Genomic DNA, 23386 nt, shown 5'->3' with positions numbered 1-23386 from the left:
AAGCTGTTATGGACATTCTTGAACATGTCTTTCGACATATTTTTCCATTTCTGTTAGGTAAAATTTAGGATTGGAATGTCTGAGCTCTATGGTAAATGTATGTTTAACTTTTCAAGAAACTGCTAAACTGTTTTCCAGGTTGGTTGTACCACTTACATTTTCACTAGCAGTTCCTGTTTCTCCACGTGCTTGCCAAGATTATGTGGACAATCTTTTTAATTTTCACCAGTCTAGTGAGTATGAAGTGGTATCTCATGTGGTTTTAAGTTGCATTTTCCTAGTGACTAATGACGTTTAGCATCCTTTCATGTGTTTTTTGACATTCATATGTTTTCACTGGTAAAAAGTCTGTTCAAACCTTTTGCCCATTTTAAATTTTTATTATTTATTTATGGCTGTGTTGGGTCTTTGTTGCTGCAAGTGGGCTTTCTCCAGTTGCCTTGAGCAGGGGCTACTCTTTGTTGCACTGCGCGGGCTTCTCATTGCAGTGGCTTCTCTTGTTGTGGAGCACGGGCTCTAGGCACGTGGGCTTCATTAGTTGTGGCACACGGGCTTAGTTGCTCTGTGGCATGTGGGATATTCCCGGACCAAGGATCGAACCCGTGTCCCCTGCTTTGGCAGGCGGATTCTTAACCACTGCGCCAGGGAAGCCCCCAAAGCTGTGTGTTTCATACCACAATCAATTTAAAAAGTCACAGCCAGCTTAAAAAAAAATAGAATAGCAGAGTGCATGTTAAGGTAAGTATTATTTTATAAAATTGTATGTTAATTTTATGTAATATATCAGTATATGTTTATTGGGTTGCAATATAAAATGAATTTTTTCTACTGGTTTTGGTCAAAAAAGTTTTCATGCTCCTATGTTAGAGATATGTACAAAGTGTCAGGCAATCCTGGGGAACACTCAACACAGAAGGGATAACATTTGAGCAGGGTCTAAAGGGAATGCTTGGGGGAAGGGCATTACAAGGAGAAGGAACAGCATGTGCAAAGGCCAGCAAGTGCACAGTTATGACAAGTTCTAGCAATGATGAGAACTTTTCTGTGCCAAGAGCAAAGAATGCTAGGGGTTGGCCTAGTGCAGAGAGTGGGTGGACCAAGATGAGGCCAGAGAGGCTGGGAGATATTAGGAAGAACACTTATGGAATAGTAGCAAGATTAGCTTTAGTCCCTGGGCCTGTGTTTCTCTAAGTGTGGTCCCAGGGATCACCTTTATTAGAATCACCCTGGACCGTGGTTCTTAAAACATGGTCCCTGGACCAGTAGCATCAATATTACTTGGGAACTTGTTAGAAATGAAGATTCTGGGGGGGCTTCCCTGGTGCGCAATGGTTAAGAATCCGCCTGCCAATGCAGGGGACACGGGTTCGATCCCTGGTCCAGGAAGATCCCGCGTGCCACGGTGCAACTAAGCCCACATGCCACAACTACTGAGCCTGAGCTCTAGGGCCCACATGCTGCAACTGCTGAGCCCACATGCTGCAACTATTGAAGCCTGCGTGCCTAGAGTCTGTGCTCTGCAACAAGGGAAGCCACCACAATGAGAAGCCCGTGCACCGCAATGAAGAGTAGCCCGCGCTCGCTGCAGCTAGAGGAAGACCATGTGCAGCACCGAAGACCCAACGCAGACAAAATTAAAAATTAAACAAACAAAGAAGAGTCAAAGATTGTGGGGCTCCACTCCAGGCCTACTGAATCAGAAACTTTACAAGTGGGGCCCAGTAATCTGTGTTTTCATAAGCCCTCCAGGTAGTTCTGATGCAGACTGATGTGAGAACCACTGACCTGGGAGTTTGATGAAATGGAGATTTCTGGCTCCTACCTCCAGCCTACTAAGTCAGGATCTTTGGGGTAAGGGCCTAGAATACCCATTTTTATCAAGCTCCCCGAGTAATGCTAACTCACTCCAAACCGCGAGAATGACAGTCTAGGTGGTGTGTCATCAGTTGTAGATTTTAGGATGCTAGAGGAAACGACAGGAACTGGAAATCCCTGAAAGAAGAGAAGGCAGGGCTTCCCTGGTGGCGCAGCGGTTGAGAGTCTGCCTGCCGATGCAGGGGACACGGGTTCGTGCCCCGGTCCGGGAAGATCCCACATGCTGCAGAGCGGCTGGGCCCGTGAGCCATGGCCGCTGAGCCTGCGCGTCCGGAGCCTGTGCTCCACAACGGGAGAGGCCACAACAGTGAGAGGTCCGTGTACCGCAAAAAAAAAAAAAAAAAAAACAAAAACAAAAGAAGAGAAGGCACTGGGCGCTCCTAGAAAGGAAGACGAGACAAGAAACTATGGTGATTTTGACAAACACACATTGGCGCATGCCATTTCCTTGCTTAAAACATCCTACTTTTTATCACCCTAAAGATGAGAACCAGTGTCATTAACATGGCTTAGAAGGAATCACAGTTTCCAGATTCTGGCTTCCTTATCCTTGCTGTGCTCTCCCTCACCCACCATTCTCCAACCCTCCTCCAGTTTCCCTGAACACATCTTCCCCCCTACTGTCTGAAAGCCTCTGCATCTTTAATTTCCTCAGCTCTTCCCCAACATGGCTCATTTTCAAGTCTCAACCCAAACATCACCTTTCAGAGAGATCTCCCCTGATCACCCCACCCGAAGTGGCTTCCCCACATGGCTTTCATACCATATTATCCTGTATATTTCCTTCTTAGAACTTACTACAATCTATAAATCCTGGGCCTTTACTTAGTTGTCTACTTCCTTTACGTTTCTCTGTCCCACTAGACTGTAAGGTCCAGGAGACTGTGCCTTGCTCACCACAGTCTCCACAGACCAGTTTCTGGCATAAAATACACACTCTCAGAATTTCCTGGGCTCAGCTTTATGTTCTAAGTCTGCGACTTTGCTGATCAAGGCTGACTCCTTCCCCACTTTCCTACTCCACACTTCTGGGTGGTGACACTAACAAAATCTACATATAATTAGGCCATTGCAGAAGTGACATAGCTTGTGACAACCCAGAAGATAGAGCCCATCAATGTGATTTGGGGTTGTCTGGAAAGTCTTTAGGGACTGAGTTGGAATAAAAGATGAAATTACACTCTTGGCAGAAGGGAAAAAATATTCCAACTAACAGATACATCTTGGAAACAAAAAACAACACAGAGGTATTATTTTTCATACTCATCAGATAGACAAAAATTACTGAGTCCACAAGTGGGTGTACAGTGACATACTTTCGGAAGGTGACAGCTCTGTTTGACGAAGTCCATAGGCACTGCTGATTAAAAACGTGCCTCTCCAACAATTAGTGTCCTGGAGAAATGGTCATGAGGAGGCTTGCAGTAGCACAGGTAATAATAACAGCATAAAAATGCAATAAAAGATTTGCCAAGTCCTGAGCTTCCCTGGTGGCGCAGTGGTGAAGAATCCGCCTGCCAATGCGGGGGACACGGGTTTGAGCTCTGGTCCGGGAAGATCCCACATGCCGCGGAGCGGCTGGGCCCATGAGCCATGGCCGCTGAGCCTGCGCGTCCGGAGCCTGTGCTCTGCAACGGGAGAGGCCACAATAGTGGGAGGCCCGTGTACCGCAAAAAAAAAAAAAAAAAAAGTACATCATGGAGGTCACTGAGGCCCGAGTGCTTGAAGAAGGGCTGGGGGCAGGGGAGGTTGGGGGAGGGAGGGGCAGACTGTGCATAGAGGCCCCAGGGCAAGGACTGTGGCTTTTACTCTGAGTGGAATGAGGGGATTGGTGCAGGATCGGATCTTCTTATTAAAAACCCTGGCTGCTGTGTTGAAAATAAATTGTAGGAAGGCGAGGACAGAAGGCAGGAGAACATTTGGAGGCTGTTGTAATACTACAGGTGAGACACGTAAACACCTAATAAACATCTGGAAAGATTTACCACAAATTCATAAAGCTTCATCTAGCTGTGGTGGGTATTGGGTGAGGGAGAGCATCTTAAGGGAGGTTTGCTTGCCCTGTAGTCTGTGAATTGCTTTATAAAACATTATTTATCAGTTATTTGAAAAGTTTAAAATTACTATTATTATCATTATAAATACTAGTAATATTTACCCTTCCTTCTGGAATAATTCAGTCTCAAACCAGTTAAGTGTGGCCAAGAAAAGCAGGAATTTGCAAGGGGGTGGGGGGAAGTAGCCTGGTGCAGGGTGTCAGAGCCCAAGACAGGTGAGAGAGGCAACTGTTTAAGGGACTGGTGCTAGGTCGCTTGTATAACAGGGAGATTGATAGAATAAAAGACTATATTGAGGAGAATGGCAGCCAGGTTCAATGTTGGAGAGTTATGTATATGGAAAGGGAGAAAACTAGAATGAATCCTCCTGTGTTGGATTGGAATTGGAAGCTGAGAACTCATAGTTTTCACTATCTATCTATAGATAGATAGATAGATAGATAGATGGATAGATGGATATAGCTAGATATAGAAATAAATATATATGTGGAGGGCCTAGAAGCAAGGACATCCGAATGGTCATGAACACCCTAGCAGCCTCATCTAGTTTTCTAAATAGCATTCTCCACGAAAAGGAATTGGGACTTCTTGGAGAAATGGCTAATTCCAAGGCTGGGGAAGGAAGATGCAAGATGAGCCTGGAATACCTTTTTGAACCCGAGTAAAGAAGTGCTCCAAGACTGATGGGGACATGTCAAAAGTATGCAGAAGCCAGCTTGAAGAAGGTCCCACTGGCCAAGTATAGGACAATTTAGGTATCAAAATAAATAATGATAGCAATGAATCATAACCCATTGAATAAAATAGGAATCAGCAAGTCTAAATTATTATAAATAAAACATGAATAAATGACAGGAGATGACACTTTCCTTTTGGTAGGATGCCAACTAATAAATGTAAAAGGAACGGTGGAATTACAAAACCACCATTTGGCAACCATCATAGTCATAATTAATTCAGCCAAGAAACTCAATGGAGGCGAGAACTCAGGAGTGAAAATTTGATGAGAAATGGGATATTTACAAAGTTTCAAAGGACCTTCCCACAAAAATCGTTTAATTCCTATAGTGGGCTGAATGGTAGCCCCAAAATGATTATGTCTGCATCCTAATCTCTGGAACCTGTGACTGTTATCTTGCTGGGAAAAAGAGTGTTGGTACATGTAATTTAAGTTAAGAATCTTGAGCAGAGGAGATCAGCCTGGATAACCAGATGGGCTCTTAATCCAATAACTAGTGTCCTTTTAAGAGTAAGGTCAAGGGAGAAGTGATAGACAGAAGAGGCAACGTGACTGCAGGGGCAGAGGTGGGAGGGATGCATGCAGCCACACGTCAAGGAATGCCGAGGTAAAGAACAGACTCTTCCCCAGACCCTCCAGAGGGAATGTGGGCTGCCTTACCTCCTGATCTCAGACTCCTGGCCTCCAGAACGGAGCATCCCTGATCCTACGGCGTACCCTTCCCTCCTCATAAATTCCCATTTCGTTCACACAGTTTGAAGCGCACCCCCATGACTGCAGTCAGACTTCATGCAGGCATCCACCCAGGCGGTACTTACTACTGTCTGCCAGCCTCCTCTCTTAAGGCTGCTCTTCAGCCCAGAGTGGCTGCCAGTGGCCACCACACTCTCATGGCACCACAGAAAACAACCCTGGGTCTTTCGGAGCACACCCTTTGTTGCTCTTATTTCCAATAAAGAAACAGTTAGCTTTTGAAAGTCTCTGGAAAAAAGTGAACCTTGCGGATAGGTGAAGCTATTCTCTTATTTGTTTAGAAACCTGGATTCGCCCTAATTTGTCCACCTTCCAACCTCAGCTTCATCCTGGCACTCGTTGCGATATACAACTAAGGACTAAAAAGCATGGATAAAAGGCCATGAGAATCAAAGAGCCTCCAAGTCTTTCTATTCATATTTTAACGCAGCCTGTTCTGTGCCCTTCAGCCCTTGTAGACGGTGTGTGGATTTTTCTAGACTTTTCTTCAATCTCCCATTCTTGTCCCTCCCCACTGTAAGGCCAACTGGCCCGAGGCAGGGGAACACAATCAGATTCACAGGTTGCATCAGACTGAAACTCTTCCGGACCACCCAGTTCCAGAAACTGACCTGGAGACATTCCGGACCACCCAGTTTCAGGAACTGACCTGGGGGCTTTCCACCCGGCCCAGCCTTCCCGCCTTTCGAGGGGCGGGACTAGCGGTTCCAAGACTGGTGCAACCGGCACCAGATATTGCCATGATACCCGAAGAGACCACCAAATAAGGAATACCCTGCGCCCTCCCAGATTCACCACACCCCTTTCCCTTCTTCCCCTATAAAACCTTGCCCAACCCTCGCCCGGGTGCGCCCCCTAATAAAGCTCACTTGAAGCTTTCCTCTGTTTCGCGATGTTAAGATCCGACCTTACACCCACAGGCTTATCTCAGAGGGATGGCCCAACTCCAATCTTTCTCCCTTTATTTGAAGATCCTTGCACATTTTTTTCTGACACAGTCCTAGCTGTTTTCTCTTTCCCGTTCTTCTTCTGTCTCTATCTTCTACCTTCTCCTCTGTGTCATCAGGCTTTTCCCCTCTTGTGTACCCTCAGAGGAACAGGCCAGTCTTCTTGCATGTTTGCATTTAAGGACATCTCTTCCATTACACCCTGACTCTGCGGGGGAACAGATTCCAAGCACGTGTTCTCTGTGGTACCTAGGAGGCCCTCACGGACAGTTTGCCTGGTTAATACCGTTCCCTCTGCCTGGAAGCCTCTTCTCTTTTGGTGCAAATCCTTTCCAGTCTTTAAGTGAGGCCCTTCGAAATAGTAAACTTCTATCTCTGCCTGAAAGAGATGTCACAGGCCTCTGACCACCTGATTTGCATACTTGCCTTCTACTTTGCATCAGAGTCTATGTCTTATCTCTCCTGGTCGTTTGCAAACTTCTTGAGGACAAGAAACAGTCTGAGCCTCTGAAACCAGTCTGGCTTTGAATCATGGGTCAGTCCCTTGCCTGTGTAGTTGTGTGACCTTGGACAAGTTAGTTTACTTCTTTATACCTTAGTTTTCTCTTACGTTAAGTGGCAATAATAATATCACATATAGGGGGACTTTCCTGGTGGCGCAGTGGTTAAGAATCTGCCTGCCAATGCAGGGGACACGGGTTCGAGCCCTGGTGCCACAACTACTGAAGCCCACACGCCTAGAGCCCGTGCTCCACAACAAGAGAAGCCACCTCAATAAGAACCCCGTGCTCCTCAACGAAGAGTAGTCCCCGCTCTCGCCACAACTAGAGAAAGCCTGTGCGCAGCGAGGAAGACCCAATGTAGCCAAAAATAAATAAATAAATATTTTAAAAAATATACCACTTATAGGATTTTTGCAAGGATTAAATTAAATACTTTTTTTTTTTTTTTTTTTTTTTTTTTTGCGGTACCCGGGCCTCTTACTGTTGTGGCCTCTCCCGTTGTGGAGCCCAGGCTCCAGACGTGCAGGCACAGCGGCCATGGCTCACAGGCCCAGCTGCTCCACGGCATGTGGGATCTTCCCGGACCGGGGCACGAACCCGTGTCCCCTGCATCGGCAGGCAGACTCTCAACCACTGCACCACCAGGGAAGCCCTAAATTAAACACTTTTATACAGTGCTTAGAAGAATGCTAGACACATAGAGAATACTTAATATTAGCTGTTACTATTAATATTCTCCTTTGTGCATTATTTATCTAGTGCTGTGTAACAAATTACCTCAGAATTTAGAAGCTGAGAACAATTATAAACATTTGTCATCTTTCATAGTTTCTGTGGGTCAGGACTTGAGGTGCAGCTTAGATGGGTGGTTCTGACTTGGGATCGCTTATAAGGTTGCAGTCCAGATGCCAGCTGGGGCTGCAGTCATCGGAAGGATTTCCTGGGGCTGGAAGACCCACGTTAAAGCCATCAATCCTTTCCATTTGGGCGTTTCCACAGGGCTGCTCTGATGTTCTTGTGACATGGCAGCTGGTTTCCTCTAGAAAGAGCAATCCAAGCACCCAGAGCAGAAGCCTCAGCACCTTTTATGACCTAGCCTCAGAAGTCAAGTACCATCCCTTCCACCATGCTTATTGTGCACATGGACCCACTCTTCCTGATTCACCTGGGAGAAGACTACACTGGGGCATGAACCCCAGGAGGCTAGGATCTTCAGGGTCATTTGTGGAGGCTGGATGTCACATTTTATTCTGTTTTGCTCTCAGGGAGTTAGTACCAATAGGAGGCTCTAGCAATCGCAGACATTGGGAAGCATGCTGGCTAGAGAAGAATTCCACAGAAGAAGGAAGAAATGAACCAAAGAAAATATTTCTTCAGCCTCATCCCTTGCCTCTTCTGCCCTTGCACTCTCAGCTTAAGCCAGACTGAACCTACCTGGCTCTCCTGTCTCATTTCAGCGCCCGTGCACCTAGTTTTTCTCTTTGAAAGCATCTCCTCTCCACTTCACTTGCTTCCCTCCTCTCAGAATTCAGCTCTCAAGCTTAAACGCTTCTACTTCCTCTAGGGAAACTTTCCCTGATTCCCTTCGGCTCTCACTGCTGTGTGTACTTTGTCTCCTTTCATGGACCTTATCCAGTTTTGGGAAGTTGAGGCATCTCCAAGTGAGGAGAACAGCTGATGAAAAGGGACAGAGCAAGGTGGAAGAAATTAGCATGGTACGTTCTCTAACAGAAAGTTCCAGAAGAACTTTGGGCGATCATGGAATCTTCTCTCAGTGCAAAAGTCACTAGCCACATGGGCCTGTTGAACACATGTAATGCGGCTAGTGTGACTGAGGAACTGAATTTCATTGACGAACTCAGGAACTGAATTTTAAATTTTATTTAATTAAATTAATTAAATTAATTAAATTAAATTAAATTAAATTAATTTTAATTAATTTAAATTTAAATACCCATACATGGCTAGTGGCAACTGTATTGTCCTGCACAGGCCATACGGGAAGACAGACACCTGCTTAAAGAGAGTAGCGGGTGGCAGAGAGAGTGGCGGCTAAGCTTTGCTATGTAGAGGATGGGCCCCTTCAGACTGGAAGGGACCATAATAAACTAAATCCAGGGCATTGAAAGTGTTGGCTCACTGTGATGATGCCACCCTAATACATCCCCTGCAAGCCTATTTGTAACTGAGCAGGATGCTTAGAACAGTGAAAGGGTCTCAAGATACTAGGGATTGGTTCTCTGATGGCAAAATCCAGAAAAGTATTTTTTTGCAGGGGGGGCTTTTGTCTACATCTGCCACCTAGGTTCAGGGTCAGAGCCACTATCTTTGAAGAGGGTCAACACTTGTGATGGCTGTGTCCAAATTTGCACCTTCTAACACCAGTCAAGAAATAGCTTTCTGTCCTCCCTCTCTCCCTTCCTTCCTTCCACAGATTTGTGTTAGACTTTGAGATGAGAAGGTGGAACAGTTCAGTATCTTTTTCTTGAAAAGCTCACAGACATGAGAGGATAATAAAAATGTCCACACACTAGCTAGTTGCCAGATGTTCTGGATTCTGCTGCTAGACTAGCTCTCCGTGCCTCAGCTATCCCATTTGTAAAATGTCAGGGCGGGAGAGTACTTCTGAGGTCTCTGCCCTCTCTAACTTCCTGGGCGCTTATGTAATGTAATCAAAATCATAATGATAATAAAAACAGCAGCCACAGTAACTGAGTGCTTAAGTTCCAGGCACCCTGTGTGCTCAGGGCTTCATCATCGCCGTTTCACTCAAGTCTCAGGGCTGTTTTACAAACTTCCATTTTGCGGATGAGGTAACTGAGGCTACCGGAGTTTAAGTACGTCAGACATGGAGCAAACAGTTGAGTTGGGCTTTAAATCCAGCTGGTTCCATTGCCTAAGCTTTTCATCCCTTTGCTGTGTGCATTGCTTCTCTTCAAGGGTGGGTCATCGACGAGCTTTGGATTCAGGCAAGGAGGTATTTTTGCTACGATTACTAGTAATACTGAGTGCTTTTAAAATGCGTACTCTGACCGCTAAGTGTACACACTCTCACTTGATTTTCGCAGCCACCTTATAGGGTGGTCCATACTAGTGCTTTCTTCGTACAGATGGGGAAAGTGAGGCTCAGGGAGGCTCAGTAAATTGCTCAAGGTCACACAGCTAGCAAATGGCAGGGACTCACATCCAGGGGGTCTGCGTCCCACCCCCCCTACCTAGACCACTCCGTCTTCAGGTCGGCGTAGGTAGCTAGGGCCATCCCGGGGGAGAGGCGGGGCGGCCGCCCCTGCCGGGTCTGCGGGGCACTGCCGGGAGGCGGTGGGGTGGGGGGGCACACGCCTCACCGCGCACGCGCTCTCGGGTTCCGGGTCTGGGCGCGCCGCGGGCGCGAGGACGGCGGCGGGGAGCGTGCGCGTGATGACGTGCCGGGCGCCATGTTGGAGGGCTGGTGGTAGCGGCTCGGGGAGGTGCTCGCTCTCTCGGTCTCGCTCTCTCGCTCGCTTCCCCCGGCTCCCTTCGGTGCCCCCCCCGGTCGCCTGCGTGCCGGAGTGTGTGCGAGGGAGGGGGAGGGCGTCGGGGGGGTGGGGGGAGGCCTTCCAGTCCCCGGGAGACCCACGGAAGGAGGCGGAGGCTGTGAGGGACTCCGGGAAGCCATGGACGTCGAGAGGCTGCAGGAGGCGCTGAAAGGTGGGGGTAGCTGCCCCCTCTCCCTTCCTTCTCACCCTCCGCGGTCCTATCTCCCTTCGGGGCAAGTGGTTCCGCGAGGCCGGGCCGGGCTGGGGCGGGGGGGGGCGCGCTTCCCCGGCTCCCATCCCCCTCCCGCTTCCCCGGGGGCGGGGAGCCCCGTGGGCAGCTCCCTCCCGCCCCGCTCTGGGCTTTGTGTCGGCCGCCGGCGTCTGGGCTGGGGGAGGGGAGCCGGGAAGCTCTCGCGGGGGCCCCGGCCCCTCTCCCACTCCCGGGGCACGGGTCTTGGGCCCGCAGCTCCCTCCCAGGCTGGCTTCGTTCTCCATCAGGCCCCCGCACGCCGGGCCACGGAGCGGAGGAGAAAAGTGAAAGGTTTCGGGGGGTGGGGGAGGAGAGGGGGCGGCAAAGCAACTTTGAAGTGTCTCAGGGAGCCTTTTTCAGGGCTTCTGAAGTCATCTTTCCACGCGCCCTCATTCTCAGGTGGTCGCCTTCCCGGCTCTGAATTGCTCGCCTTCCAAGCAACAGGCTTGAGAACAGTGGTTCTCAAACTTAGGAGAGCATGATTTCAGCGTTCTGAGAATTAGGCTTTGATACCCAGGATCATAGGGGGACGGCTCCGAAAGGGAGCTGGTGTTTTCTTCAAACGCAGATTTATGAACTTCACGTAAATAAACAGTCTGTGGGGTCGGGATCTGGGGTTTGTATTTTAGCCGGTCTCTGAGATGAATGTGGTCCCGGTGTTCCCCCGGAGCACACTTTGAGAAGCACTGCGTTAGGGCTGGTTTGTGGCGAAGTTGAGTGCCCCCTTTAGGAGGGGTCTCCTTACCTGTGAAGAGTGACATTTGAAATTGGAGAGAGTATGAGGTGGCTATTTCATTGAGAGGCTTTTCTAAATTAAAAAAAAAAATTTAATTGCTGCTCAATATGAGGAAGGACTGAGAGGAAAGTTTGTTGTTGGAAGGCATTGGAAATGGTTGGTGGACTTTTAGAAATACTAATAACTTTTCTTCCTTCCCTTGTCTAGATTTCGAGAAGAGGGGGAAAAAGGAAGTTTGTCCGGTCCTGGATCAGTTTCTTTGTCATGTAGCCAAGACTGGAGAAACAATGTGAGTTGAAAACATGTAATCGTTGTTATAGATCTGTGGATCCTTCAGAATTGCTCAGGAAAGGACAGAAGTGTATTTCAGAAGCAGTGAATACTCCATCTGTCTAAACTGCACAAGCTCCAGTAATTTAAAGCATTTACTAAGTGTCTATGCTTTATTTACTTCATATGTGCTCTGTAACGAATTTTAAAGCTTTGTTAAAATTTTCTTTATGCTTTTGCGCATTTAGAATGTGTTAGTCTAGAAGAGCCAGAGAAAAAGAAGAATGCATATTCCATTATGACTGTTTTTGGCCATAACAAACAGACTTATTTCCAGAATTTTGTGGATTTGATTCTGTTTCAGATTCTTTTATTGGTGGTATTTTTCTCATATTGTCCTGTATCCAACCTTTTGTTGTCATATTTATATATGTGGGTGCTTGAAGTGTCACTTATATTTATTCTCTTGAGCACTCAGGGTGATTATCTGACAAATTCCAGATGCTACAGCCTTGACTGTCCTGTAAACTTTCTAGGATAGCTAACTTGTTAACATACGCTTAGCATTTTATTAGGCTTGTTTCCAAATGCTGTGATTCTGAAACTTAAGAAGTTAGCACTGTTTTCAGAGGAACATTTCAGTTCACTGTTGTGTGTGTAGTAGTTTGGCAGGAGTTGTTTTCACACTCAGGCTAACTTTATTTGTAGAGAGCAGTGCAGATTGGGTGCCTTGTAGTCTTTGTGTAGGAGGCAGGGAACAGGAAGGGGAGAGGGTTTTTTGGGGGGTGGTTTTAAAAAGTGGGCTTTCTTTTGGCTCCTCTACGTCATGCCTAATTTTAAAATTCTTTTTGAGGCCTAATAAAAGAGTGTAAGCTTCAGCAAATGATGTATACTTTCTTTGGCTTTATTAGCAAATGTTCATTTCTCACAAGATTTGCTTATGGTTGCAGCGTAGCCGTCTAATAAACTGGCCTGATTTTAGAAAGGAAAAAAAAAAAACCCTCTTTAATGGTCATGCAGACAAGCTGAAACTCCTTGCTGCTTATTAAAATCACCAGTCACCTTAGGAATATGACTGTGATGTGTTCAATCTTAAATTTCTATTTAGTGCTTTTAAAAAATGGAACCCTTCAGGAAAGAAAGGTAGTTTTCGCTTCTGAATTATAGTCTCTTAGAACATCTTGATTTTAAAAAATTGATGCAGAATAACTAATTTGTGTTTGTATTGATTGCTAGTTGGTCCAAACTTACACCTCTCTACAGTATCAAGAGGAAAAGCATTTTACTTCTTAGTTTTGATAAACAAGATTATTTGGAGTTAAATACTTAACACCTCTTACCAGGTGTGTACAAACTGCCGTCCCTTTTTGATAAAATACTTCGGCTGTAAATGTATAAACAGTTGAAAGTTTCTACAAGAAAGCTCTTTAATATCCTGTTTGACTGGATCACTAAGTGGCTAGGGTAATTCAGCCTGATTTTTCTGGACAATTATTTGTCCTGAGAGAGGACTTAAAAAGGTCATCAGTTGTCCCATCCCTGTCCGCCCCTCCCACCCCCCCCAAATCTTTAGGTCTTTGTACATTTACTGAGGGTATTTTGTATTAAAATGATTGGTGGTGTTAGATTCTTTATGGAGTTTGGAAAATATTATTTAATTTATGATTCAGACAGCTGGTGTTTTTACATTTAGCTTTATTTAGCCTTTGTTGGGTGTTTTTTTTTTTTAAATCAACATGGGCATGCCTTAACTTTTGATACTGAAATTTGCAGTTTCTGTCATCATTTATGGCTAAACTGAGCTTTGTCTAACTTCTAAGACTGTAAATACAAGAATGAAAATCTAAAAGATAGCAGTTTAGATCTTTTTGATGTTTTAGGATGGATGAGTTTCTTAAGGTAAGAATTCCTGGATTTTTTTCCTCATTTCTGTTTTTAGAAAATAGCTTTACTTAATAATGCTTATTTTTAAAAAACTTCATTTATTGAAAACAGTAAGCTTAGTTTACTAAAAATGTATAGTTTGGTAAATTTTGACATCTACACTCATGAAACTATCACCACACTCCAGATGGAGAATATATCCATTACTCGCAGAAGTTTCCTCATGTCCTTTGTAATCTCCCCTCCCTGTGTGTGCTCTCCTCCCCTCAGGCAACTAAAGATCTGCTTTTTGTCACTGTAGATTAGTTAGCATGTTCTGGAATTTTATATAATGGAATCATACAGTATATTCTTTGTCTGCCTTTTTTTACTCCACATAATTTGAGATTGATCCACGTTGTTCAGAAATCAACAGTTCATTCCTTTTTACTTCTGAGTTTTATTCATTACATGGATATCCTACAGTTCTTGCTTCATTCACTGGTCGATGGGCATTTGGGTTATTTTCAGTTTTTTTTTTTATAAATTTATTTTAGGCTGCATTGGGTCTTCATTGCTGCGCATGGGCTTTCTCTAGTTGCGGCGAGTGGGGGCTGCTCTTCATCTAGGGGCACAGACTTCTCATCACAGTGGCTTCTCTTGTTGCGGGGCATGGGCTCTAGGCGCGCAGGCTTCAGTAGTTGTGGCACACAGGCTCAGTAGTTGTGGTTCGCGGGCTTAGTTGCTCCGTGGCATGTGGGATCTTCCCGGATCAGGGCTCAAACCTGTGTCCCCTGCATTGGCAGATGGATTCTTAACCACTGTGCCACCCCGGAAGCCCCAGTTTTTTCTTTATTAAACAAAGCTACTGTGAACATTTGTGTATGTGTCTTTGTATGCATTCTTTTTTTTCTTGGGTAAAAATCCATCCAGGAGTGGAATGGTTGGATCATATGGTACATGTATGTTTAACTTTACAAACTACTGAATTGTTTTCTTGAGTGATTGTGCCAATTTGCTTTTCCACCAGTATCATGGGAGTTGAGATAGTTTCTCCATATCCTTTCCAACACTTAGTATGGTCAATCTTTCTCACTTTAGATATTCTAATAGGTGCCTATTGTATAGTGGTTTTAATTTGTATTTGCCCAATGACTAATGATGTTGAGCATCTTTTCATGTATTTATTTGCTGTTTGTATATCTCCTTTAGTAAATTGATTCTTCACATTTTTGCCCATGTTAAAATGGGGTTGTTTGATTTGTCATTGGGTTTTGAGCGTTCTTTATATGTTATGGATACAAATTCTTTATTAATGTGGTTTGCAAATACTTGCTACCACTCTGTGGCTTGTCTTTTTATTCTCTTAACAGTGTCTTTTAAAGTGAAATTTTAAATTTAATTCCATTTTGATTTTTTAAAATTTCCTCTTTTGAGGGATTCTTATTGCACTGTGTGTTTTGATCATTTGTTCTTGTGTGCTTTCTAGTTTAGTCTTTATTTCCTGAAGTAATTCTTTTCTGATTCTTTTCTGTATTCTATTGCTTCATTTTCTGAGTTTCTCTAATTCTGACTTGTATCATTTTTCTCAATGTGTTTAGCTCATTTTGAAAATAGCACAAGGTTTTGATCTGTTTCTGAGCAAGTCTTTCTAGCTTCCATTTGCTGTCTTGAGGGATGTTATTTTGCTCCTTATTCTCCTTTTTTCTTACAACAATTTCATATTAGATGTGATCTTGATATCTTTCTGTTTTGCATTTTTATGTGAAAATAGTTTTTCTGCACTTTGAGGAGGAGGTATGGTTCAGAGTAGCTGTCCTAACTTCACAGAGTTTGCTCATTATTTTTGTGAAGTGTTAGAATATAGAGCGTTCTTTCTGAAATTTCTAGGCTCTGTTCTATCAATACTTTTATTTGGACCTTGTCTTTCCTTCATCTCTGTTGTCTCTTTCTCTTGTCTTTGGGGTCTCCTTTGGATGGGAACTCTGGTGGGTCACTTTGAAGAGCTCATGAAGCAAGACTTTGTCCCTTTCAGCCCTCACCGGAGGTCCTTTCTCTTCACTTATTACTGTGTGTGGGCAAAACCTATCTCAGTTTCAGCTACTGTTCTCACATTGACCTGCCATGATTTCTTGTGAACACCTGTTGGCTATTTTGTGGTTCTCCTATTTGTAGGCCCTTCCGGTTCACTGCGACTTCTGTTTTCTCTTGTACAGATTCTGATAATGGTACAGGTCATGTGACCATAAGTTGTTCCTCATTAACTTACATTTTGGGGTTTGTGAGATAACCTTGTCAGGGAGTTTTGTTGTAAATGTTTTTGCTTATTGGTTTTGGGTTTGCTGTCTAGTTACGTTTGACATAAGGGGTTTTGGAGAAATGAAAAATTGTAGCACCTCTGCCATCCTCTCAGAATTACACTATTTAGGAGAACTTTTTCTTTTTTTTTTAATTTATTTTTGGCTGCGTTGGGTCTTTGTTGCTGCATGCAGGCTTTCTCTAGTTGTGGCGAGCGGGGCTACTCTTCGTTGTGGTGCGCGGGCTTCTCATTGCAGTGGCTTCTCTTGTTGCGGAGCATGGGCTCTAGGCGCGTGGGCTTCAGTAGTTGTGGCACGCGGGCTCAGTAGTTGTGACTCGCGGGCTCTAGAGCGCAGGCTCAGTAGTTGTGGCACACGGGCTTAGTTGCTCTGTGGCATGTGGGATCTTCCCGGACCAGGGCTTGAACCCGTATCCCCTGCGTTGGCAGGCGGACTGTAAACCACTGTGCCACCAGGGAATTCCCTAAGAGAACTTTCTAAGTCAGTCCCTGTTAAGTTAGTTTCCTCATCTATAAAAGGGAATAATAATACTACCTCATAGCATGAGTACATAATATATGGAAATACACTGCTTCATAAACAGTGTTAACATTATTAGTTTAGTCAATAAATAGTAGCTGTTACTGTGTTGATAATGCTTATATTGAGTCTACTTTTTTTTCCTCCTTGCAGTTTCAAACTTTGTGTTCAGCAATTTTGAAATACTACTAAGAAAATAAAAGTTACTTAAAAAGTAGTAGTAATCAACAACTGAGATCTGCATTATTATAAATAAAATCTCCTTAAGTCCATGTGACTGTTAGATCCCTCTTCTGTGGCTTTCTTTGGGGAGGGAATTTTGTTTTGTGTAACGTAGTATCAAACACTTGAAAATTATTTCTAAAATGTCAGTTTCACATACTATCTTCGGGATTTTTTGCCACATCCTTGTAGCATCTGTATAATTATTTACTTAATGTTCTTTTTGAGGTCAGCTTACTTCTATTCAGATTTTTTTAAGATGGAAGAATACTACAGATAGAGATTAAGCCCTCATTTGATCCCTCCCCAGAAGTATAATCAACATGTTAATTTCTTCCTCTTAGTCTTGTGAGAAATAAGGAGGTCTGAAACCAGTGGTTTGTTGCATTAGTTATATTTTTCTATGTCGTTTTAAACTCTGTAAATACTAAAATATTAATATGAATTACCCATGTGCCACCTAAATTCCTATCATGTACCATTATCACAGTGGTACACAGAGGAAGCACAGTAGATTTTCAGTAGATATTAGTTAAATGGTTGCCCTTTTGCATCTAAATATTGTAGTAACTGCAGTGACTAAGATAGGAACATGAAGAAAATTGTAGTTGTTTTTATTTGTTTCATCACATCAAACCTGTAAATCTGATGTGTCATGTACGCTCTACAAAATCTACTGCGTGATGCACTGGAAGCTAGATGTGTCAACTCTGTTTTCTGACTGGAATTAACTTCAAATCGTCAATCTTTTTGGTGTGCAGGTGAGTTCCTATTTTCCATGTTCAGTCCAGTTTTTACTAGTAGTTGGCTAGTCCTCTAATTTCATGAGAGTTAGCGTGTGGTAATGTCATTCTGGGAAGGAGCATGGCTTGATTCTGAAATTAACTTGTCAGAATTAGCTGTGTGAATTAGGGCAAATAATTTGTGAGCTTGTTTCCTCACTTCAGAAGTGGGGTTTATACCATGTAGTTGCTTCAGCTTTTGTGAGGACTTGAATAAATGAAAATATGTAGCTATAGATGCTAAAATTTGGGAGAGGGTAACAGTTAGAATTGTCTGTGTGTTGGGCATAAATAGAGTGCATTTGGCTCATGAAACAAGTCTGAGGTACTTAATCTTGTGGAACGAGCTCTGGTTGGAGAGTCACGAGAGCACAAGACAGACCTGGGTTTGAATTCCCAGCTCTACCACTTAGTTACTCTGTCACCAAGGCCAACTCCTCTGTGCCTTAATGTCCTTATCGTAAGATATGGGAAATAAAGTAAATCCACCTCAAGGGATGTTACGGGGATTCACTGAGTTTATACTTTATAAGTGCTTAACCCTGTGACTAGTGCATAGTGACAACTCCCTCCTCCCCACAGCTACTATTTTAGTCTCCAGTAAGTCACTTAAATTACTGTGGGCCACACTTCCCTCAGGTACTGAATGAGGAGCTTACAAAAGATGATTTCCAAGTTTCCTTCCATCTCAGAAGCCTGTGGGAGTCTGTGTTGTGGCAGTAGCTACCAGGGGTGGTATTGCAGTAATGGTGGTAAAGGGTGGGGCACAGGCACAGTGGTTGTCGTTAAATGTCTGCTGTTGGTGAGGATGTTACCTCTTGGGAGTATGTTACATAGGTTAGTGGTTTGGAGGCAGTAAAAAACTTGAGAATCCCTTGGGTGAGAGAGACCCGTCTGTGTTACCACTAACGCACGAGAGCCACAGAGCGGTTCCCAGAGTGTCTGTCTTAGTGTTACCTACATGTGTGCCTTTTTATCTATACCCAGAGATCCTCTTTGTGCCTGCCAGTAAATTGGAGTTCATAATGCTTACGGACTGTTACTGAAAGCCTATCACCAACTTCATGTGGCTTCAAAACATCTTATTAGTAAGAAGATGAGGAATTTATGGTCCAGATTTACAGTGGTTTCCCTCTCTTCTGTGGACTGTAGGTCTTTTACCTTTCTGATATGGGAGTCTATTATTGGGGGGAATGGGGGGCGAGTGAGTGAGTGTGTATGTTTGTGTCTGTCTACCTACATCAGTATCAATAGCAAAAAAGCTTAAATCACTTACTAAAACAGAGTATAGACAGTTGAAGGGGAGCACATTGACTGTTATTTTATTTAATACATATGCCTGTGAAAGCATTGTACGTTAAAATACCTGATGAACGTGAGAAATGTGTTTTAGATCTTCATTTGTGCTAGGCCTTCAGATGTGTTCAGTTGCTCATCTTTGTTCTCTCTGGTTTCACCCACCGCGATCCTTTTCCTATATCAGGCTGCCTGGGTTTGGCGCTTGTAACCACCCTCCAAACTCCATTCCTACCAAAATAGATTGAATATTATTGAGAACGTACACCATTGACTGTAAAGTGTATAAGAGCTAATTTAAGTCTCAGTAAAAATGTAAAATAATAGTAATAGTGACCCATTGCTTTTAAAAAATGTGCCATATATGTGGTAGTTCAAGTAGAGCTTTTTTGTTACCACTTACCAGTTTGACTTTGTTGGGGGGGGCGAGGGGGATAGCTTTATTGTAGAGTGAAGACACACTTGGAGCTGTGTATGTCAAGGTATCTCTGTTGTCTCTGTGCTTATAATCTGCTTGACTCTAGGTTAGCAGGCTGTCCTGGTTAAAATTCTAGTTTCATTGTAACCTATTTGAATGACCATGATGGAACAAGTTAGTCACCTAGGCCCTCTTTTCTTCTGTTCCCCAGCTGAAAATATGAATAACAACACTTAGGTCGCAGAGTTTTTGTGAAATAGCAGGCATTCAACAGATCTTAGATGCCTTGTTTATATACTGTGATATAAGAAATAAAAATTCATAGTAAAAATAACATGTATTTAATAGCAGTTTTGATACTTAAAAGTTTTTGCAGCTTACTGAAATGAAATCCTAAGAATGAAAACATACTGACGAGTAACAGTGATCTGTTTTCAGGTCCAAGAGTTCCCTGATCTCATCAAGCTTCTTTATACTTGTGACTGAGCTAGCTGTTCATTTTACTTGCCAAAACTTTGCTTCAGCTATTATCGTTTCCTTCTTTCCTGTAGCCAGGTCTGACTTAGACTGTGCATACCTGCACTTGTGCATACCTGTACTTGTACTATCTCCCTATGATTTGTCTGGGCTCCCTGCAGGGAGTGGAGCCTCTTGAGTATTTTGACTCTTTAAATCTTATTCTCCTAATGTTATTTTTTGTTGTATGTGGTGCTTGTGAGTACTCCTACCTAGTTAGAGTCTTTGATTGATTTTAAAGTGGTGAATCAGAAATCTTTAAGGGACTAGGATTTTCACATAATAACTTCTGTTTTGGGTTATCGGGTTTTTTTCTTCCTAAAAGGCAAACTTTTAATGAACATTTCTTTTGTGCCAGGCACTATCAAATGTTTCATATGCCTACCCTAATTTAATCTTCACAACTACTCTTTGAAGTAGTTGTCTCCTTTTTAAAAATAAGGATACTGGGGCTTGCAGAACTTAAATAATTTTGATTGTGCAGCTGGTGAGTGATAGAATTGGGATTTAAACTCAGCCATTCTGACTTCAGATTCTCCCATAACCAGTACTTTATACCACTTGTCACTTGTTCAGTTGTCTTCTCACATCTTTCCTGTTTACTGTAGCTATCTTAGAATCCTTACAAAACTACTTAGAATTTGAAGCTATACATTTGGTAGGAATCTATTACCACTGTTATTTTTGTAAATTCTAAGACTTTCATGCTGCTTACCTAAGCCAGATCCCGCATAGCTGTCCACCCCTCCTTTCCTTGTGCTTTGGTATAATGTGGGTAATGTGACCTTCTAGGCACTGACACCACAGGTGGTTTCCTGGGGGAGGGATTGTGGCAAGTATGGGGAGGTTGGGTGTGGTGGTTTGTGGTTTAAGAAAAACTATGTTAGGGGATACTTATTGAAAGGGTCAGTAAGGTAGGTGACTTGATGTACCCTAACATTTGCGATTTTGATCATTTTCTGGTGACCCCCAATGCTGAAACCTTTCAGTAATTTTAATTTTGCAGTATACATATGAAGCATATAGGTGATGAGCTGATGTATGTATTTTAGGTGGAATGTGTAAGCCTCTTTAATACATGCATCTTGGATTTGTTATTCTGTCACTCCAAAATCTTACCTTTAAGGTATTGGGAGATAGGTGATAATATTTACAGGTGATGAAACGAGAAACTACATATTATAGAAGGATTTGAAATTTGAGATACATAAGAGGTCTTACAGGTGTATTTGTAATTTTTGCACTGCTGTGTACTGCTGGGAAGGCGGGTGAGGTAGCTTTTTTATTAACAACAAAATATTTCTATTCAGAATTGTTTGTGCTAAAGTGAATTTAATATTTCTGGAGATAGTTTTTTTTTTTTTTTATAAATTTATTTATTTTTGGCTGTGTTGGGTCTTCGTTTCTGTGTGAGGGTTTTCTCTAGTTGTGGCAAGGCGGGGGCCACTCTTCATCGCGGTGCGCAGGCCTCTCACTGTCGTGGCCTCTCGTTGCGGAGCACAGGCTCCAGTCGCGCAGGCTCAGTAGCTGTGGCTCACGGGCCCAGTTGCTCCACAGCGTGTGGGATCTTCCCAGACCAGGGCTCGAACCCGTGTCCCCTGCATTGGCAGGCAGATTCTCAACCACTGCACCACCAAGGAAGCCCCCTGGAGATAGTTTTATTCTGGTCTTATTTTAGGGATATTATTCATGAGGACTCCAGGATAACTTTTGAGATTGTAGGTATTTCTTTTCTCAAAGTGGTTCTTTAAGTGGAGACTAGTCCGCCTTTTCTAGGGCCTTTGCACATTAAGAGTATTTCTGCAAGGAGTAATCTTAAATATGGATAGAATGTGGCCTGGTTTTCTTTTTTCCCCAGTGAAGACTGTTGGTGAACCCTGGGTTTTCCTGTTAATCTGTTGTAAGACAAGTTGTCTTTCTCTTGCTCCTGTATAGCTATTAATACCCCTCTAATCTTATCCTAACTGTTCATGTTAGAGGGTTCATGGGGATAATACCTTGTTACCTTGTCATCCACTTTTCTTGTAAATATTGTCTGTGGCATTTGGTTTTGCTATCTTAGTTGCTCTAGCACATGGCAGAAGTGAATGCCACAGCTAGGATTTGGCCACTTTAAAAAATTCCAAAAGGGGCTTCCCTGGTGGCGCAGTGGTTGAGAGTCCACCTGCCGATGCAGGGGACACGGGTTCGTGCCCCAGTCCGGGAAGATCCCACCTGCTGCGGAGCGGCTGGGCCCGTGAGCCATGGCCGCTGAGCCTGCGCGTCCGGAGCCTGTGCTCCGCAACGGGAGAGGCCATAGCAGTGAGAAGCCCGCGTACCGCAGAAAAAAAAAAAAAGAAAAAAAAAATCCAAAATATTGATATTAGGTGAGTATATGGACAGGTGGTAAATATAAATACTTGTAGAACTTTCAGTGTTTCTGAAAGTATCTTAAATATGGAGAATATCATATATATGCTTTTAAAATTCACATCTCCATATTGGTTAACAAGTTTGGTGAGAATAACTGCATTTTGAGTTTAATGGATCACATAAATTAAATAATTATTATCGTGCCCATAATATGAAAAAGCTCATGTACAAAGATTATGGAAATTAATACTCCTTTAGATAAGCCTGTCTAGTTTTAAAAGTTTTTTATTACAAAAGTGCTTACAGGAAAAAAGAAAAATCAAACTAGACTGTTGTTAACCTGTTTCATGTATATTCTTAATAGAATTTTTCTATGCATATATGTTAATTCTTTTAAAAAATATTGTATCATACTTCTGCAATTTGTGTATGTCTTATTGAAACACATCATTTTTTGGGTGGCATAGTATTCCATCATTTTGGCTGTGTTGTAATTCACTTAACCTGTCCACTTTGATGGTCTTAAAGATTGTTTACAGTTAAAACAATGCTTAAGTGAGCATAATTATGTTGGCACAGATGCAAGAATGGGATTTATGGATTGGACTTTATGTGCATTATTATCTGGCCTTCAGAAATCCTTTTGTTTCAACATATGCCTATAGAAACAGTGTATCAGAGTTACCTGTCCAGTATCAGTACTGAACATTATTAAGCTTTTAAGTCTGAAAATCTGATAGATGAAAAATGGTATCTCATTTTAATTTGCTTTCTTTTATTTTATGCCAGCATCTTTCCATTTGTTTATTGCTATTTGTAGTTTTCTGTTTCCCTCATTTATTAAGCTATGATTTGTTCCTTAGTTTTTTTTGCTAGATTTTTATTGATAAAATAATAGAGTACCTTGATAAAGTTAACTTCTAAATAAGTTATACTTTTGTTGTGTTAGGAATAATTTGAGTTTAAGACAGTCTCGAGGACTTCGCTGGTGGCGCAGTGGTTAAGAATTCACCTGCCAGTGCAGGGAACACGGGTTTGATCCCTGGTCCGGGAAGATCCCACATGCCGCGGAGCAAGTAAGCCCACAAGCTGAAACTGCTGAGCCCGCGTGCCTAGAGCCCGTGCTCTGCAACAAGGGAAGCCAGCACAATGAGAAGCCCGCGCACCGCAACAAAGAGTAGCCCCCGCTCGCCGCAACTAGAGAAAGCCTGCTCACAGCAACAAAGACCCAATGCAGCCAAAAATAAAATAAAATTTAAAAAAAAAATCTCATTCCAAAAAAAAAAAAAGAAAAAGACAGTCTCAAGCAGCAAGTTGTTTAAAAAGGATGTCCTAGACTGTATAGCAAAGGATAGTCTTTGTTATAATGGGTGGATTGAATTGTTATTTCTGGCATGTATCTTTTTATTCACATTCCAAAGACAGGTAGGCATATTTATCAGTAAAAGAAACTTC

The 23386-nt window shown here is 43.1% G+C and overlaps 1 protein-coding gene across 1 annotated transcript in view; it reads left to right on the top strand.

The window, feature by feature from the left end:
• The first annotated feature begins 10294 nt into the window (after window positions 1–10294).
• The window catches only part of PPP4R2 (protein phosphatase 4 regulatory subunit 2), a 58088-nt gene continuing 44996 nt past the window's right edge, over window positions 10295–23386 (top strand). Inside the window, exons 1-2 of the mRNA XM_082639800.1 lie at window positions 10295–10561; window positions 11583–11664. Of these exons, the coding sequence (XP_082495926.1) occupies window positions 10528–10561; window positions 11583–11664 (116 nt within the window). The 5' untranslated portion in view covers window positions 10295–10527. The remainder of the gene's footprint in view (window positions 10562–11582; window positions 11665–23386) is intronic.

This window comes from Mesoplodon mirus (genome assembly GCF_964341445.2).
Source record: "Mesoplodon mirus genome assembly, chromosome: 12".
NCBI classification, from domain to species: Eukaryota; Metazoa; Chordata; class Mammalia; order Artiodactyla; family Ziphiidae; genus Mesoplodon; species Mesoplodon mirus.
Note: the sequence above shows the minus strand (reverse complement) of the source record. Positions and strands in the feature narration are given on the sequence as shown.